The sequence below is a fragment of the Ranitomeya variabilis genome, chromosome 4 (genome assembly GCF_051348905.1).
Source record: "Ranitomeya variabilis isolate aRanVar5 chromosome 4, aRanVar5.hap1, whole genome shotgun sequence".
Lineage (NCBI taxonomy): Eukaryota > Metazoa > Chordata > Amphibia > Anura > Dendrobatidae > Ranitomeya > Ranitomeya variabilis.
This window is the reverse complement of record NC_135235.1, coordinates 693,487,750-693,508,585: the sequence shown is the minus strand read 5'-3', so window position 1 is coordinate 693,508,585 and position 20,836 is coordinate 693,487,750. Positions and strand designations below refer to the sequence as shown.

Here is a 20,836-nt window from a genome sequence, read left to right as displayed (position 1 = left end):
TGCATTTGGGCTCCCTCCGGTGGTTGTAGGTGGTAATGCAGTTGTCCCTGAGTTGCAGTCCTGGTCAGGTGTATCTGCTGATTGCAGTTCTGACTGGGGTATTTAGGCGTGCAGGATTCATTAGTCCTTGCCAGTTGTCCATGGTTGTTGAGAGGTGTTGGTCCTTGTTTGGTCCCTTCTGTCTTGCTACCAAACCAGCAAAGGTAAGTGTCTGGTTTTGTTTCTGTGGTTGTGTGCTCAATAATTCAGTGCTATTCATTTTTTTTGTCCAGCTTAGATTGTGTCAGTATTTTCTCAGTCTTGTTGGATTCTCAGGAGTTGCAGATATACATTCCATGTCTTTAGTTAAATTGTGGAACTTTTTGTATTATCTGCTGTGGATATTTTTGGAAGGGTTTTAATACTGACCGCTTAGTATTCTGTCCTATCTTTCCCTATTTAGCTAGAGTGGCCTCTTTTGCTGAATTCTGTTTTCTGCCTGCGTGTGTCTTTCCTCTCCTATTCACAGTCAATATTCGTGGGGGGCTGCCTATCCTTTGGGGTTCTGCTCTGAGGCAAGATAGTATTCCATTTCCATCTATAGGGGTATTTAGTTCTCCGGCTGTCGAGGTGTCTAGGGTTTGTTAGGCACACCCCACGGCTACTTCTAGTTGCGGTGTTAGTTCAGGGTTTGCAGTCAGTACAGTTTCCACCTACTCCAGAGAAAGTTTCAAGCTCCAAAGTCACCGGATCATAACAGCCTGCCCAAGGCAGGAGAAAAGAGCGCAGGTGCCAGCTCATTTCAAAACAGCACTGAAGAGGCGGCGCCTTGTGCCAAGAAGACTTGAGTGACGGCTGTGTGGCGTCTGCAGCAGGGGGGGAATGGCCTGCCTCCTTGACTGAAGGTATTTTCTGACTAATTACAAAAGGATTATTTCTGCAGTTACAGCACCCAGAACTAAGAGCCACCTTCTCAGAATGCAGCATTACTGCTGCAAAAGGAGGCTCTTTTAGTTTCAAACGCCTGGGGGGGGGGGTGACAGGTTCCCTTTAAACTCTATAGAGCCACCTGTTGGAAGTAGAGATCCTACAAGCTACAATCAACATTCAAAAACTGGAAAGTTGGGTGTGCAATAATATTCGGCCCCTTTAACTTAATACTTTGATGTGCCACCTTTTGCTGCGATTACAGCTGCAAGTTGCTTGGGGTATGTCTCTATCAGTTTTGTACATTGAGAGACTGAAATTCTTGCCTATTCTTCCTTGGCAAACAGCTCAAGCTCAGTGAGGTTTGATGGAGATTGTTTGTGAACAGCAGTTTTCAGCTCTTTCCACAGATTCTCGATTGTATTGAGGTCTGGACTTTGACTTGGCCATTCTAACACCTGGATATGTTTATTTGTGAACCATTCCATTGTAGATTTTGCTTTATGTTTGGGATCATTGTCTTGTTGGAAGACAAATCTCCATCCCAGTCTCAGGTCTTTTGCAGACTCCAACAGGTTTTCTTCAAGAATAGTCCTGTATTTGGCTCCATCAATCTTCCTATCAATTTTAGCCATCTTCCCTGTCCCTGCTGAAGAAAAGCAGGCCAACACCATGATGCTGCAACCACCATGTTTGACTGTGGGGATAGTGTGTTCATTGGGATGAGTGTTATGATCCGGTGACCCTGGAGCCGCATGAGACTATCTCTGGAGTAGGTGGTACCTGTACTGACCGCAATCCTAATACTAACAACGCAACTAGAAGTAGCCGTGGGATGTTCCTAACATGGCCTAGACACCTCGACACAGCTGGAGGACTAAATACCCCTAAAGATGGAAATGGGAAATACTATCTTGCCTCAGAGCAGATCCCCAAAGGATAGGTAGCCCCCCACAAATATTGACTGTGAGTTTAAGAGGAATACGTACACAGGCAGAAAGACAGAATTTAGCAAAAGAGGCACAACTAGCTAGATAGAAAAGGATAGGACAGAGTTCTAAGCAGTCAGTATAAAACTCTAGAAAAATCCACAGCAGAGTATACTATATTCTACATCTAACTAAAGACATAGAATGTATATCTGCATCCCCAGAGAATCCAGCAAGACAAAAAAATCCAAACAAAGTCTAAGCTGGACAAAAACACAATCGTTTGCACTGCACATAAAAGCACACTGCATGCGTGCAACAGAGAACAAAAAAACAGACACTTATCTTAGCTGAAATGACAGCAGGGCAAGAGGAGCCAGACAGAGATGCAATCCCTCCAAGATACCATGGACAACTGGCAGGGATTGAAGGATCCTACACACCTAAATACCTAATAGAGCTGCAATAAGCAGAAACACCTGCCCTGGCTTACAATCCAGAGACCACTACGCTACCACTAACAACCACCGGAGGGAGCCCAAGAGCAGAATTCACAACAAATGAGCTGTGTTGCCTTTACGTCAAACATATCTTTTGGCATTGTTGCCAAAAAGTTCGATTTTGGTTTCATCTGACCAGAGCACCTTCTTCCACATGTTTGGTGTGTCTCCCAGGTGGCTTGTTGCAAACTTTAAATGACACTTTGTACGGATATCTTTGACAAATGGCTTTCTTCTTGCCACTCTTCCTTAATGGCCAGATTTGTGCAGTGTACAACTGATTGTTGTCCTATGGACAGACTGTCCCACCTCAGCTGTAGATCTCTGCAGTTCATCCAGAGTGATCATGGGCCTCCTGGCTGAATCTCTGATCAGTCTTCTTGTTTGAGATGAAAGTTTAGAGGGACGGCCTGGTCTTGGTAGATTTGCAGTGGTATGATACTCCTTCCATTTCAATATGATCACTTGCACAGTGCTCCTTGGGATGCTTAAAGTTTTTGAAATCATTTTGTATCCAAATCCAGCTTTAAACTTCTCCACAACAGTATCACGGACCTGCCTGTTGTGTTCCTTGGTCTTCATGATGCTCTCTATGCTTCAAACAGAACCCTGAGACTATCACAGAGCAGGTGCATTTATACGGAGACTTGATTACACACAGGTGGATTATATTTATCATCATTAGGCATTTAGGACAACATTGGATCATTCAGAGATCCACAATGAACTTCTGGAGTGAGTTTGCTGCACTGAAAGTAAAGGGGACAAATAATATTGCACTCCCCACTTTTCAGTTATTGAATTTCCACAAAAATTTAAAATAACCAATACATTTTATTCAACTTCACAATTGTGTTCCACTTGTTGTTGATTCTTCACCAAAAATTTACATTTGGTATCTTTATCTTTTAAGCATGATATGTGGGACAGGTTGAAAAGTTCCAGGGAGCCGAATACTTTCGCAAGGCACTGTAGAAAGGGGAGGTTAGTTAATCATATAATAAATCTTCTCTGTTATTGCATATCTGAATACATGGAAGATTGTGGTTAAGGCACAGCAACTAAAGTGTAAGTGTCACCTTTTCCTGCAATTAGGATAACAGTTGAGACATCAGCTCGGGACATCTGGTGTTCAGTTCCTCTTTATGTCTGGAAAGTCCCAAGATGCTGTCTGGTTTGTAGCAGCCATTTTAAGCAATTGATTATAGTGTATATACTAGCTGTAAGTATATATGCAAGTGAAATCTATGTTTTATATATATTTCCATCACAGGGATAAATCGGCTGTGTTGAAAATTCCAGCATTTACCTGTGCTCGTTTAGCGACTCCATTTCCCTTGTAGCATTTCACCCACTACGGGTCTTGGGGAACACTCGCTTGGCATAGGATTCAAGCACTCAGGCACAGTACCTTACACAAATCTGTCCATATGGTTTATTTAAACTCCGCATAAACTAGACAGGGTACAGTCCGTTTCATTACAGCCACGAAACATTATAGGACATCAGTCAGTTCATGTAGCAGATAGGCTTCTCTGCTGTATATTATAATTCGCTTGTCCGGGGTTACCTTTCAGGACTTCCACTCCTCACGCTGACTTCATGTCAGTCCCAGGTCCTCAACACAGACCGTCCAGGTCTACGGTCTCTAGCTTTTCCAGGACCTACAGCACACAGGCCACTCAGTGCCAAACACAGGAACCTCCCAGGAACATGTGACCCACACCCTGGTCACATTATCTACCTGTAACCACTCCCATGGGTGGGAGTGTGGGTGTGTGGCTAGTTTGTCCTGCCCATCTCATACAACTAGCCTAGTAAGTCTCCCTTGACTATTATACAACACTACACAAACTCTTGAGAGACTACAGGTCCCAGAACAACCACGTTACATCAGACTTACCACGCAGACTCCCTCTGCGACACATATCGCCCATTCACAACACTGCCAGTCACTGTCTCATCACAACTATGCCAACAAGTGCATCTTGAAGTGCACACACAGCGCCCCCTAGCTGTAACATTGGTCACTGCACCACATACCTCCCCCCTTTGTTTAACCCTATCAGGGTGGACACATGACATAAACCTGGGGTTCCGATACCGGGAACCCATGTCACCTTTGTTAGGCCTCCCCCGCCCCCAGCGGTCAGTTTGTCGGCCCTGGGCTTCAACCCTTGAGTCACCATCCGTCTGTGTCAGCAGACCCTTTTTGGTCAACCCACTTACAGTTGAGCTGACTGTCTGGTCTGAGTCTGACCCTTCGCTACTACGTCTGCTACCAGGTCTCCCACCTCAGTCACTCAGCCCTGAGCATACAGAGGAGTCACTTCTTAGAACTCTTCTATTCTTTAGGGTATCTTTTCGTATCTCCATACCCTGGATTGGAAGTGGTCGCCATCTTATATTCTGCAGCTGTTTATTAATCTTCAGACGTTCCAGTCTTAGCTGCTCTATCTCCTTTAGGTACGTCACCCGGTATTCAAGAAGCACTCGAATGCTCCTAAGGCTATTTACTGAGCCAAATACAGCAAATGGAACAATCCCATCATCACCAGTTACCTGGACTTCGCCAACATCTGGAATCCTCACTCTTGCCACACCGGATCTATTCACCAGGTCCTGCATCACTTTTCCAAATCTACCAATAACTTTCCCCACCAGATTTCTGGGTACTCGAACGATGTCTTCCACAAAGCCCAGCTGATTTTGTATTTTCCTGGCATGCTCGAAACGTCGAGCTGTTTCCTTGTTCCTCAACAGGATCATTTGTTTCGTGCGAAGACATTGTAGGTACATATCCTTCAGAATAGCTACCCGCTTTACTGTGACTTCCTTAGTGGACAGTATCACCAACTGTTTCATCTCTGGGGCCCAGTTCACACTACATGCTTCCACTGCTTTTCTAAAGGCCTCATGCACACCTTCACCGGTACAGGCTTCTTGCACCTCTTCGGGTACATCAATCACGGTCTTGAAGAGCAAGGTCTCACTCTCTTCATGGATATACAGATCCCTTTTTGCCTCGGACCTTTCCACGAAGACATCTGCCATGACCGGGTGACTGTCTTGTTCTGCTTTTAGCGCCTAACTCTTCCTCCGCTTTACACTCTTTAAGATCCCTGGCCAGGATGGGCACTGGCAGCTTCACCTCGTTACCACTCTGGTACCGCCGCTGTGAGTCTTCGACCAGCATCTTCTTCTCTTACTGAAGACCACCTAATGCTTCTCTGAGCCCTTCCACATCTTCCCTTAAAGCTTTGTTCACACTTTGCCAGGTTGACAGGTGATGTTTGAACTCAGAAACTTCCTTCTCCAGTTCATCCACTCTGTGCACAATCACCTGTCTCAGGACCCTTTCTCGCTCGACTATTTCTTTAAGCAGCTCTATCTCATGGTCCTGCTCTCTTTTGGCCAGCACATGTCGCACCATCACTTCTTTAATTAGATTTTCAGATGGGGTCTCTTGCCTACCCACACTCTGCCTCTTCAGAGTTCCACCTGTTTCTGCATCCACCTCTATGGTCTCTCCTGGGCTCTCTGTCTGTTTACTCCTAGGTACCTCTTGACTCTTGGTAACTTCAGAGTTCTCCATCTCTTCAGCATCAGGTACTTCATCATACTGAGCCTCTTCACTCTTAATGGGCATTGCATATGTGGGTCTACTACAGGTCTGTTCTAACCCCAGCCCGTCACTAACTACCTCAGTAATAGGGTTTGTCAGAGATAAAGTGACCCCCTCATCAGGGACGATAACGTGATCTGCACGTGACCCTGTCTTTCAGCGGCCCCCACGACGAGATGAAGATGTGTCATTTTTACTCAGATCCCCCTTACTGCACTCTTTTCCCCTTGCATATGAGTCAAAGTCTGAATAGGAGTCACCCCCTCTCACCCTGTCATCTTGGAACAACAAGTCCCCACTTAAACAGGTGTCAGACCCACACTTTCTTCCGGTCACCCGTAACTCTGGACTATTGACCTTAGGTGGCACTACCTCCTCTTTACACATCCCATTAACAGGAATCCCCACAGCCTGCTGCTGTAGTGGAGCTTAAATATGACCATTCCGTCTCTCCTCTGAGCAACCCCACACTTCAACAACTTCCCATACGTCTTCAAAGATCACAAAGTCCCGGCCTCTTTCAAAAGGGTAGAACAAGTTTGGTGTTATATCGCTATCTTGGCACTCTACACTTTTGGACATATCAATGATCACTCTGTCCACAGTATAGTCCACAGTCACCACATGGATGCAGCAAACCTTGACCTTTTTCTCGGTTAGACAGAGAACGAGAGGAGTTCCTGTCAGAGTCACCTGACTCTTTGAGTCCAGCAGTCCAGATAGTCCTTCACGGTGTAACATAACAGTACACACCTGCGGCCTGTCATCAAATGGGAAGTCTATACCGCACTCAGAATATGCAAAACATAAACACTGCTGTTCCCCAGACGTGTCTACTGAGGTTACCAGTGCCGCCCCTTTTGAATGCTCCACCCCTTTTTTGGTCACTATCCCCTTTTTGGACTCCGCCCCTTTTAGGGCCAACACCCCCTTATGGGCTATTTTCTCCTTTAGGGCCACTACCCCCTTTAGGGACTCCACCCCCTTTTGGGCAACTACCCCCTTTTGGGATGCCGCCCCTTTTTTGGGATGCCCAGCCCCTTTTTGGCCAACCATAATTATTTGGGTCACCGCTCTGTTTTGGGGACTCGACCCCCTTTAGTGACACCACCCCACTCTGGGGTACACCCCGTGGACTTCCCCACAGTACTCTCAAGCCCCAACAGTTCCACAGTATATGTCTCTTTAGGTCAGCACTGGCCCTTTAAAGGGAACCTGTCACCCCGTTTTTTCCGTATGAGATAAAAATACTGTTAAATAGGGCCTGAGCTGTGCATTACAATAGTGTATTTTGTGGACCCCGATTCCCCACCTATGCTGCCGAAATACGTTACCAAAGTAGTCGTTTTCGCCTGTCAATCAGGCTGGTCTGGTCAGATGGGCGTTGTGTCTTCCCCCAGATCTTGCTTAGTTTTCCGTTGGTGGCGTAGTGGTGTGCGCATGCCCAAGGTTCCGAATCCACGAGATCGCGGCCATTTTCCTGAAGCCGGGATGTGAACTCTGCTACAGGAAAATGGCCACCGCGATCTCCATCTGCGCACACGTGGCATCCCGTGGCCATTTTCCTGAAGCCACGGCCAGCAGAGCGCCGCTTCTGCGCACGCGCGGCCAAAGGAAGATGGTCGCCCCCACCGATCACCAATGAAATAGCCCAGATCGCGCTATTTTCACTCCCCTGTGCAGTGGATTTGGGACCTTGGGCATGCACACACCACTAAGCCACCAACGGAAAACTAAGCAAGATCTGGGGGAAGACACCACGCCCATCTGACTAGACCAGCCTGATTGACAGGCGAAAATGACTACTTTGGTAACGTATTTCGGCAGCATAGGTGGGGAATCGGGGTCCACAAAATACACTATTGCAATGCACAGCTCAGGCCCTATGTAACAGTATTTTTATCTCATACGGAAAAAACGAGGTGACAGGTTCCCTTTAAGAGTCTGCACAACCTGGAGCACAATTTTTTATTTTTTTCAATACTTCACCAGCTCTTACTGGCACTGCTACAGCTCCTGCTACAGTCCCAAATCACTGGCACCTCCGGGTGCTGATCACAAGCTGCTGCTACCGCCACTGCAGCTCCTGCTGCTGCGGAACCTCTTGCTGCAAGCGGGCTGCACGGCTCAACCGCAGACTTCGTGGACCCGCCGATCCACAGCAAGTTGATTTAAGAAAAAAAAACACCGTCTCTCACTGACCCCGGTCAGTATAGCACAGACTCCTGTCTGTTACACACTTGGCTTTACACAGTACCTCACTGATCCCGACCAGCATAATACACGGTTTTCAGACCATTACCCGTTGGCAACTTTTACGGGTTCCTGGACACCCCTTGGCCTCAGAGGTGCCCAGACACAATGTCTCTCTGTTCCTTTCACTCTGACCCCGGTCAGTACACCACGGATCTCCATCCGTTACCTGTCATTGCCGCACAGGTTCCCGGATCCCTCTTCTCCTCGAAGGTATCCCACCAACAATTCTCACTGACCCCGATCAGTATTTACACACGGCTGTCAGACCATTTACTCCTCTGGCTCAGACCAGCCAGCGCTGCAACATGTGCTTCTTGGATCGCTGCCCACATTCGAAACACCAATTGTAGCATTTCACCCACTACAGGTCTTGAGGAACACTCGCTTGGCATAGGATTCAAGCACTCAGGCACGGTACCTTTCACAAATCTGTCTATATGGTTTATTTAACCCCTTCATGACCTTGGAATATTCTATTTTTCCGTGTTCGTTTTTCACTCCCCTCCTTCCCAGAGCCATAACTTTTTTATTTTTCCATCAATTTGGCCATGTGATGGCTTATTTTTTGTGCGACGAGTTGTACTTTTGAACGACATCATTGGTTTTACCATGTCGTGTACTAGAAAATGGGAACAAAATTCCAATTGCAGTGAAATTGCAAAAAAAAGTGCAGTCCCACACTTGTTTTTGTTTGGCTTTTTTTTCTAGGTTCACTAAATGCTAAAACTGACCTGCCATTATGATTGTCCAGGTCAGTTCGAGTTCATAGACACCTAACATGACTAAGTTATTTTTTACCTAAGTGGTGAAAAAAAAATCCAAACTTTGCTAAAAAAATAAATAAATTGTGCCATTTTCCGATACTCGTAGCGTCTCCATTTTTCATGATCTGGGGTCGGTTGAGGGCTTATTTTTTGTGTGCCGAGATGGCGTTTTTAATGATACCATTTAGGTGCAGATACGTTCTTTTGATCGCCCGTTATTGCATTTTAATGCAATGTCGCGGCGACCAAAAAAACGTAATTCTGGCGTTTCAAATTTTTTTCTCGCTACGCCGTTTAGCGATCAGGTTATTGCTTTTTTTAATTGATAGATCGGGCGATTCTGAACGCGGCGATACCAAATATGTGTAGGTTTGATTTTTTTTTAATTGATTTATTTTGATTGGGGCGAAAGGGGGGTGATTTAAACTTTTATATTTTTTTTATTTTTTTTCACTTTTTTTTTTACTTTTTTTTTTACTTTTGCCATGCTTCTATAGCCTCCATAGGAGGCTAGAAGCAGGCACAACACGATCGGCTCTGCTACATAGCAGCAATCTGATGTTCGCTGCTATGTAGCAGAAATGCACGTGTGCTGTGAGCGCCGACCACAGGGTGGCGCTCACAGCTACCATGGATCAGTAACCACAGAGGTCTCAAGGACCTCTATGGTTACAATACCGAAGCATCACCAACCTCCGATCATGTGACGGGATCGGTGATGCGATCATTTCCGGCCGGCCGGAAGCGGTAGTTGAATGCCGCTGTCTGCGTTTGACAGCGGCATTTAACTAGTTAGTAGGTGCAGGCAGATCGCAGTTCTGCCCGCGCCTATTACGGGCACTTGTCAGCTGTTCAAAACAGCTGACATTTTCCAGCTTTGATGCGGGCTCACCGCCAGAGCCCGCATCAAAGCGGGGCTTCTGACCTCGTACGTACTATCCCATCCGAGGTCAGAAAGGGGTTAAACTCTGCATAAACCAGACAGGGTACAGTCTGTTTCATTACAGCCACGAAACATTATAGGACATCAGTCAGTTCATATAGCAGATAGGCTTCTCTGCTGTATATTATAATCCCCTTGTCGGGGTTACCTTTCAGGAGTTCCACTCCTCACGCTGACTTCATGTCAGTCCCAGGAGGTCCTCAACACAGACTGTCCAGGTCTACAGTCTCTAGGTGCTTCCAGGACCTACAGCACACAGGCCACTGAGTGCCAAACACAGGAACCTCCCAGGAACATGTGACCCACACCCTGGTCATATTATCTACCTGTAACCACTCCCATTGGTGGGAGTGTGGGTGTGTGGCTAGTTTGTCCCGCCCATCTCACACAACTAGCCTAGTAAGTCTCCCTTGACTATTATACAACACTACACAAACTCTTGAGGGACTACAGGTCCCAGAACAACCACGTTACATCAGACTTACCATGCAGACTCCCTCTGCGACACATATCGGCCATTCACAACACTGCCAGTTACTGTTTGATCACAACTATGCCTCCAAGTGCATCTTGAAGTGCAGACACAGCGCCCCCTGGCTGTAACATTGGTCACTGCACCACACCCTATAAAATCTGGGCTCGATTACCAAGTCCTTGTCTGAGTTAGCAATTGCTGCAAGACATAGGTTTGGGAGAAGTTGGTTTTGAGGAGCGCTGGAGGAGTTTATTAGCAACTGTTATCTGGTTTGTATGCTTGATAATTCCTTACCCTTCCCTGTTTTGCTTTCTTCTCCCTCACTGCACACCCCGGTGAATACCTCTATTATATGTGAGTGTGTATTTTGTGAGTGTTCAGTTTTCAGTTTATCCTTGTCTTTGTTACACTGTCTGTCAGGGTGGTGTACTGCGGGGCACAGTAGCGCCCCCTCTTCACTGGATGGGGGAAGGGGACAGATGAAGGGCCCTTCAACATCCCAGGGAACAGGGTGAGCTAGGGCTCCCCCTAGTGTTAGAGTCAGGAAAGGTGCCTCTGGTCCCAGGTCACTCGCCAGTCGAATCGTGACAGTCATGCTAGAGAATGTCACAACAATAAAAGAGACTCTCTGATATTTACTTTAGCCACAGGGAAAAACATCCTGCAACTAGCACTTGTTGACCCACATAAGATTTGGTACCATCGTTGCATATCAATTTGGGCCTAATGAATAACTTTGTAAAGGCAATGCATAAAAATGTAAAAGCATTCAAGTATCCCATTGATACATTTTTAAGATTAAGTGAAGCCAAGATAAAGGAAGAAGTATTTATTGGACCTCAGATTCGTAAGCTTCTTAAAGATAAGGAGTTTCTAAGTTTATTGCAGGGCAAGGAAAAAGGTGCATGAATAGCATGCACATTAGAGGAAACTAAATTTTTGGGGAAACTCAAGAGAATATAACTATGAAGAGTTGGTGAAAAATCTCCTCAAAACATATAAGGATCTTGGCTGTAACATGTCCTTCAAGAATCATTTTTTACATTCGCATCTACACATTTTTCCACCAAACTGTGGAGCAGTGAGCAACAAGCATAGTTAGAGTTTTCCCCAAAATTTTGCAGCTTTGGAGAAAAGATATCAAGGAAAATGGAATCCATCACTGCTTGCAGATTACTGTTGGACAATTGTAAGAGATAATCCAGTGCAGGAGTACAAGAGACAAGCAAAACAGAGTTGTCAATGAATTAGGATAAAATGTTGTAGTGCAATTTCTGTAACGGTTTATTACTCGCAATATTGTTTAGACAAGTTTTGTTTGAATTGTTGCTAAGTTTCATCTAAATAAATATCAGGAAATTGGCACAACAAAATATTCTACATCTTTATATTTGCAAAAAATATTAATGAAAATATTTGAATGTTTGAAAGTACTGAAACTTTTATGCATTAATTATATGTAGCAGTAAAAGGAAAACTCTTTGATGTTACAGAAACAAGAGCCAACTAAAAATCTTATTTGGAAACAAGAATTTAGATATTGTTACCCGCGCTATTCACACCTATAGAACATCTAGGCAAATGGATACATGTGCAAAGAAAAAAATATATATATACACTATGTTCCAAATTATTATGCAACTGACATTTTTATCGGATTTTCCTAAATGGTTGGTGCAAATGACAGTCAGTCTAATAAAAGTCATCACCCGTTAGAGTATGCATCGAATTTTATTGAAGAAACCTCCCAATGTTAACAGTATAATCTCCAAAATTAATAAAAACTTAAAATGCACTGTTCCAAATTATTAGGCACAGTAGAATTTCTAAACATTTGATATGTTTTAAAGAACTGAAAATGCTCATTTGTGGAATTTGCAGCATTAGGAGGTCACATTAACTGAATAAAAAATCTATTTAACTCAAAAACAACGGGCCAAGTTGCATGTTAACATAGGACCCTTCTTTGATATTACCTTCACAATTCTTGCATCCATTGAACTTGTGAGTTTTTGGAGAGTTTCTGCTTGTATTTCTTTGCATGAAGTCAGAATAGCCTCCCAGAGCTGCTGTTTTGATGTGAACTGCCTCCCACCCTCATAGATCTTTTGCTTGATGATACTCCAAAGGTTCTCTATAGGGTTGTGGTCAGGGGAAGATGGTGGCCACACCATGAGTTTATCTCCTTTTATTCCTATAGCAGCCAATGAGGTATTCTTTGCAGCATGAGATGGTGCATTGTCATGCATGAAGATGATTTTGCTCCTGTAGACACATTTCTGCTTTTTATACCATGGAGGAAAGTTGTCAGTCAGAAACTCTATACAGTATACTTTGCAGAGGTCATTTTCACACTTTCAGGAACCTTAAAGGGCCTTACCAGCTGTTTCTCCATGATTCCGGCCCAAAACATGACTCCTCCACCTCCTTGCTGACATTGCAGCCTTGTTGGGACATGGTGGCCATCCACCAACCATCCATTTGGACCATCCAGGGTTGCTCAACGATTACCAGTAAACAAGACTGTTTGGAAATTAGTCTTCATCTATGTGTGGGCCCAATGCAGCCATTTCTGCTTGTGAACACTGTTTAAGGGTGGCCGAATAGTAAGTTTATGCACCACAGCAAGCCTTTGAAGGAGCCTACACCTTGAGGTTCGAGGGACTCCAGAGGCACCAGCAGCTTCAAATATCTGTTTGCTGCTTTGTATTGGCTTTTTAGCAGCTGCTCTCTTAATCCGATGAACTTGCCTGGCAGAAATCTTCCTCATTATGCCTTTATCAGCACAAACACATCTGTGCTCAGAGACAGCCACAAATCTCTTAACGGTAGGATGATCACGCTTACGTTTTCGGGAAATTTCTAATGTTTTAATCCCTTCACCAAGGCATTGCACTATTTGATGCTTTTCGGCAGCAGATAGATCCTTTTTCTTTCCCATGTCACTTGAAAACTGTGACCTGCTTAATAATGTGGAACATCATTTTTAAGTAGTTTTCCTTTAATTAGAATCACCTGGAAAACCAATTATCACATGTGTTTAAGATTGATTTCAGTGATACATTGAGCCCTGAGACACAATACCATCCACGAGCTTATTTAAAAAACAAAACAATTAAATCTTTATGACACTTAAATCCAATTTACATAATAGTTTGGAACACAGTATATATATATATATATATATATATATATATATATATATATATATATATATATATATCTGCACGAAACAAAAAAACTCCCCTGGTAATGTATAACTAATGAGATTAAAATTAAAAACCATCTCTGAGCTATATAGTGTGAACCTGTGTGGTATTTAGCCCTATAAGATACCATCCACATTAATCCCCATCAATTGTGCAAATGTCTACTTGATAAATTGAATGGTTAGTCACACATAGCAAATTGCAATAAAAAAGTTATTCAAAACAACAAACACATATATTTAAACATCACACACCATGCAATGAAAATTTGTTATCCAATAGCTGTAGTTGATAAAGTAAATACCACGGTTGGCAGCACAGTTCGTTATTTACTAAGACCAATGGTTAATGGAGTTGTCCATATAATAATTTTTCTTGATTTTAGTTAAACCCTTTGTAGAGACAATTCTTTTATTAGCCACAGCTGACAGACACAGTTCAATAGTCGTGCAGTTTTGATCTTCATGTTGCCTTAGCCACAGGACAACAAAATAAAGTAGCATTTCATCTTTTGTCAGTTCTATGCAGCACGGACTATACTAGTCATTGGTCAGTAGCGTTACATTGATGCTTGCAAATAATGTAGAACAGTGTTAAACTTGTAACACAAATAGATATCCTTGTGCTAAATACCTTGCATCCACATTTCAACTGCTATAGGGAAGATACTAGCATGAGTTGGTGGAAAGAAGTCTCAAAAGTTGCTGCAGCACACCTCAAAGCAGGGAGTCCCGGCCGGTGACTCACCAGATGTGTTTCATGCTGCGTGTAAAAGTAGTCAGCATGTGACGTCACTTGTTGCTCGTGTACGGAGTCCCAAAGGGTCATACTTTCCCTTACATGTTATGGAGATACTGCTGTCTCCTTCATCAGAGGGGACTGCTCACATTCTGAACATGAAAATGGTTTCTCCCTGTGTGAGTTCTCTGATGTTTGATAAGACCCCTTTTATTTGTAAAACATTTCCCACATTCTGAACATGAAAATGGCTTTTCCCCTGTGTGAGTCCTATGATGTCTAACAAGAGTTGATTTCTCTGTAAAACATTTCCCACATTCTAAGCATGAAAATGGCTTCTCTCCTGTGTGAATTCTCTGGTGCTTAACCAAATCTGATTTCTGTATAAAACATTTACCACATTCTGAACATGAAAATGGCTTCACACCTGTGTGATTTCTCTGATGTTTGATAAGACTCATTTTAAATGCAAAACATTTCTCACATTCTGAACATGAAAAGGGTTTCACCCCTGTGTGAGTTCTCTGATGTGTAACAAGAGTTGCTTTCTCTGTAAAAGATTTCCCACATTCTGAACATGAAAATGGCTTCTCCCCTGTGTGAGTTCTCTGATGTTTAACAAAAGTTGTTTTCTCTGTAAAACATTTCCCACATTCTGAACATGAAAGTGTATTCTCCCCTGTGTGAGTTCTCTCATGTTTAACAAAATTTGATTTCTGATTGAAACATTTCCCACATTCTGAACATGAAAATGGCTTCTCCCCTGTGTGAGTTCTCTCATGTCTTATAAGATTTGATTTCTCTCTAAAACATTTCCCACATTCTAAACATGAAAGTGTACTCTCCCCTGTGTGAGCTCTCTCATGTTTAACACAATTTGATTTCCGATTAAAACATTTCCCACATTCTGAACATGAAAATGGCTTTTCCCCTGTGTGATTTCTCTGATGTGTAACAAGAGCTGCTTTCTCTGTAAAACATTTCCCACATTCTGAACATGAAAATGGCTTCTCCCCTGTGTGATTTCTCTGATGTTTGATAAGACCCATTTTATTTGTAAAACATTTCTCACATTCTGAACAAGAAAATGGCTTCTCTCCTGTGTGAGTTCTCTGATGTGCAACAAGAGTTGCTTTCTCTGTAAAACATTTCTCACATTCTGAACATGAAAATGGCTTCCCTCCTGTGTGATTTCTCTGATGTGCAACAAGAGTTGCTTTCACTGTGAAGCATTTCCCACATTCTGAACATGAAAATGGCCTCTCCCCTGTGTGATTTCTCTGATGCTTAATAAGACCCATTTTATTTGTAAAATATTTCTCACATTCTGAACATGAAAATGGCTTCTCCCCTGTGTGAGTTCGCTGATGTGCAACAAGAGTTGCTTTCTCTGTAAAACATTTCCCACATTCTAAACATGAAAATGGCTTCTCCCCTGTGTGATTTCTCTGATGCTTAATAAGACCCATGTTATTTGTAAAACATTTCTCACATTCTGAACATGAAAATGGCTTCTCCCCTGTGTGAGTTCTCTGATGTGCAACAAGAGTTGCTTTCTCTGTGAAGCATTTCCCACATTCTGAACATGAAAATGGCTTCTCCCCTGTGTGATTTCTCTGATGTTTGATAAGACCCATTTTATTTGTAAAACATTTCTCACATTCTGAACATGAAAATGGCTTCACCCCTGTGTGAGTTCTCTGATGTGTAACAAGAGTTGTTTTCTCTGTAAAACATTTTCCACATTCTGAACATGAAAATGGCTTCTCTCCTGTATGATTTCTCTGATGCTTGATAAGACCCCTTTTACTTGCAAAACATTTCTCACATTCTGAACATGAAAATGGCTTCTCCCCTGTGTGAGTTCTCTGATGTCTAACAAGAGTTGATTTTTCTGTAAAACATTTCCCACATTCTGAACATGAAAAAGGCTTCTCATCTGTGTGAGTTATCTGATGTTTAACAAGATGTGATTTCTGTGTAAAACATTTCTCACATTCTGAACATGAATATGGCTTCTCCCCTGTGTGACTTTTCTGGTGTCTAACAAGATGTGATTTCTGGTTAAAACATTTCCCACACATGGAACAAGAAAATCTTTTCTCTGCTGTGTGAATTTTTTTATGCTTAAGAAAAGACTTTTGAAGGGGAAAACTATTTCCATATTCTGAATGTGAAGATGGCTTTTTTACTTTAGGAGCAATTCGCTTTTTAATGCTTATTTTGTGACTTTGATTTTCCTTAGTATTCAGTAATGAATCAGAAGATAGGACTCGTTTCATAGGATCAGATAACAGATCTTTCCTGTGAAGGGATGATGGTATATCTGGAGTAATGGCGTTCACTTCAACTGTATCCTGTGGGATATTAAGATCATATGATTTAAAAACTGAAGATGTCAGCTGTTCCTCTGATCGCCTGGTACAGTCATCTGCCAAGAATAAAAACAATTATTATTTTTGAATAAAGTATCCTTGAATTTAATATTTTTGTACTTAAAATGTATGCACAAATGGAAAGTTATGCAAAAATATTTAATTATTCACCAGGACAATGACAGTTCACAGTATAATAAAAAAAAACCTTATAGGATGAACTAGTTAATCGTGGTGTTCAATTGTTTGTTCTATGGGAAATTGCCACTTTTAAATGTTATTTGGCTTATGATAGCATACCAAAGGGACTGTCAGCATACAAGTCTCTATCTGGAGATATAGGTGATACAGTCACCCTGACTGAATGGGATGCTATGTTTAAAACCTTTCCTTTAGCATTGAGATCCAAAAAGTATCGTTTCTCTTTGCGGAGAGTGACATGTTAAGCATGTCGAGATGAGGAGACTTAAAGCCACAATGCTCCTCTGGGAAATATGTAAATTGTCTCTTCAGAGAGCAAGAGGACTGGAACTCTAGTGCCACCTATTGGAAATAGCAATCCTAGCAGTCAATGTTGACCCTTTAATGAGCTTTATCACATGACTTAGGATAAGAGTCAAATCAGATCTCAATTTGCAGACACTGTGTTTCGGGATACTGCCCCTCGTCAGTGCAAAGTGGAGATCTGGTTTGGCTGAATGAGAGACTGTCAGCATACAAATCTCTATCTAGAGATATAGGTGATACAGTCACCCTGAATGAATGGGATGCTATGTTTAAAACCTTTCCTTTAGCATTGAGATCCAAAAAGTATCGTTTCTCCTTGCTGAGAGTGACATGTTAAGCATGTCGAGATGAGGAGACTTAAAGCCGCAATGCTCAGTCTACTCATCTCGACATGCTTAACATCTTTGAGTATGTATTGTCCCTTGTAGATTAAGTGTACCCTGTAAAGGGGAAAGCATTGTCACCTCTTCATGAACTGAAGTGGATGAAATTTGCAATTTGCAATTTGTAATATTTCGCCTATGAAATGTAGTGAAATATTACAATCCAGCCATGGCCGATGCTGTAATATCATCGGCCATGGCTGGAAACCCTGATCTGCCCCCGCCACCGATCTCCTCCCAAGTCCTCCGTCGTGTCCTGTAATGAGCTCTGCTCCCCTCCATCCTCCTGTCCGTTCCCCCCATCCTCCTGTCTGCTCCCCCGTGCTCTGATCCCACCCCCCCCATACTTACCGAGCTCCGGTGTCCCTCCCGGGGTCTGTCAGTGTTCTCCATGGGCGCCGCCATCTTCTAAAATGGCAGGCGCATGTGCCCGCCGAATCTGCCAGCCTGCAGATTCATTCCAGGTACATTTTGATCACTGTGATAAAACCTATCACAGTGATCAAAATAAAAAAAATAGTAAATGAACCCCCCCTTTATCACCCCCATAGGTAGGGACAATAATAAAATAAAGAAAATATATTTACTTTTATTTTTCCACTAGGGTTAGGGCTAGAACTAGGGTTAGGGTTAGAATTAGGGTTAGAACTATGGTTAGGGTTAGAACTAGGGTTAGAATTAGGGTTAGAACTAAGGTTAGGGTTAGAACTAGGGTTAGGGTTAGAACTAGGGTTACAATTAGGGTTAGGGTTAGAACTAGGGTTAGGGTTAGAACTAGGGTTAGGGTTAGAACGAGGGTTAGGGTTAGAACTAGGGTTAGAATTAGGGCTAGGGTTATAACTAGGGTTAGGGTTAGAACTACGGTTAGGGTTAGAACTAGGGTTAGGGTTAGAACTAGGGTTAAAACTAGGGTTAGGGTTAGAACTAAAGTTAGGGTTAGAACTAGGGTTAGAATTAGGGCTAGGGTTAGAATTAGGCTATGTGCACATGGTGCGGATTTGGCTGCGGATCTGCAGCGGATTGGCCGCTGTGGATTTGTAGCAGTTTTCCATCATGTTTACAGTACCATGTAAACCTATGGAAAATCAAATCTGCTGTGCCCATGGTGCAGAACATACCGCACGGAAACGCTGCATTGTATTTTCCTCAGCATGACAATTCTTTGTGTGGATTCTGCGGCGTTTTACACCTGTTCCTCAATAGGAATCCGCAGGTGAAATCTGTTATGGACCTGGTGGTTAGGAGCACCCAGAATGACCAGATGGTTAAACTAGAAATAGGGACAAGCTCTGGGGAAGTGGGAACTCTGCTGACCGCAAACCCTACTCCTATCACACACACTAGAAATAGTCGTGGAGCGTACCTAACTCTCCCTAGATGCCTCTACACGGCCTAAAAGCTAACTACCCCTAAAGATAGAAATATAAGCCTTACCTTGCCTCAGAGAAATTCCCCAAAGGAAAAGGCAGCCCCCACATATATTGACTGTGAGTTAAGAGGAAAGTCACAAACACAGGAATGAAACAGGTTTTAGCAAAGGAGGCCAGTCTTCACTAAATAGTCAGAGGATAGAAAAGGGAACTATGCGGTCAGCACAAAAAACTACAAAAACCACGCAGAGTATGCAAAAAGACCTCCACACCGACTCACGGTGTGGAGGTGCAACTCTGCACCCCCAGAGCTTCCAGCTGGCAAGGAAATATCATGATAGCAAGCTGGACTAGAATTAAGCAGTACTAAGAAATATATTCAAGAAGCAGTAACAACAAATGAACTAGCAGGGACTTAGCTTCTGCTGGAGTAGACAGGTCATAAGAGAAGTCCAAGAGAGATCTGAACCAATACTGAGACATTGACAGCTGGCATGAAGTAACGATCTGAGTGGAGTTAAATAGGGAAGCCAGCATAGCAATAAACGAGGGCAGCTGAGAAAGCCAACCTCAAGGACCAGCAGTTCCACTCAAAGCCACCAGAGGGAGTCCAAGGACAGAACTCACCAAAGTACCATTCATGACCACAGGAGGGAGTCCGAGAACAGAATTCACAACAGTACCCCCCCTTGAGGAGGGGTCACCGAACCCTCACCAGGGCCCCCAGACCGATCAGGACGAGCCAAATGAAAGGCACGAACTAAATCGGCAGCATGGACATCGGAGGCAACAACCCAGGAATTATCCTCCTGACCATAGCCCTTCCACTTAACCAGGTACTGAAGCTTCCGTCTTGAAATATGAGAATCTAAAATCTTCTCTACCACATACTCCAACTCCCCCTCGACCAACACCGGAGCAGGAGGATCAACGGAGGGAACCATAGGCGCCACATATCTCTGCAACAACGACCTATGGAACACATTATGGATGGCAAAAGAAGCTGGAAGGACCAAACGAAATGACACAGGATTGAGAATTTCAGAAATCTTATAAGGACCGATGAAACGAGGTTTAAACTTAGGAGAAGAAACCTTCATAGGAACATAACGAGAAGACAACCAAACCAAATCCCCAACACGAAGTCGGGGACCAACACAGCGACGGCGGTTAGTGAAACATTGAGCCTTCTCTTGGGACAACGTCAAATTGTCCACTACGTGAGTCCAAATTTGCTGCAACCTGTCCACCACAGAATCCACCCCAGAACAGTCAGAAGGTTCAACCTGCCCCGAAGAAAAACGAGGATGAAAACCAGAATTGCAAAAAAATGGCGAAACCAAAGTAGCCGAACTAGCCCGATTATTAAGGGCGAACTCAGCCAATGGCAAGAAGGTCACCCAATCATCCTGATCAGCAGAAACAAAGCATCTCAGATAGGTTTCCAAAGTCTGATTGGTTCGTTCGGTTTGGCCATTTGTCTGAGGATGGAAAGCCGAAGAAAAAGACAAATCAATGCCCATCTTAGCACAAAAGGACCGCCAAAACCTAGAGACAAACTGGGAACCTCTGTCAGACACAATGTTCTCCAGAATGCCATGCAAATGAACCACATGCTGAAAAAATAGTGGAACCAAATCAGAGGAGGAAGGTAATTTAGGCAAGGGTACCAAATGGACCATCTTAGAAAAGCGATCACAAACCACCCAGATGACAGACATCCTTTGAGAGACAGGAAGATCTGATATAAAATCCATGGAAACATGCGTCCAGGGTCTTTTCGGGACCGGCAAGGGCAAAAGTAACCCACTGGCATGAGAACAGCAGGGCTTGGCCCGAGCACAAGTCCCACAGGA

General features: G+C 43.5%; 2 protein-coding genes across 2 annotated transcripts in view; both read right to left on the bottom strand.

The window, feature by feature from the left end:
- LOC143767631 (uncharacterized) overlaps positions 1–20,836 on the bottom strand; it is an 850,082-nt gene that overhangs the window by 702,174 nt on the left and 127,072 nt on the right. The gene's annotated exons all lie outside the window — the stretch shown is intronic.
- Positions 10,954–20,836, bottom strand: part of LOC143767067 (uncharacterized) — a 96,307-nt gene continuing 86,424 nt past the window's right edge. Inside the window, exon 3 of the mRNA XM_077255089.1 lies at positions 10,954–16,776. Within this exon, the coding sequence (XP_077111204.1) occupies positions 14,477–16,776 (2,300 nt within the window). The 3' untranslated portion in view covers positions 10,954–14,476. The remainder of the gene's footprint in view (positions 16,777–20,836) is intronic.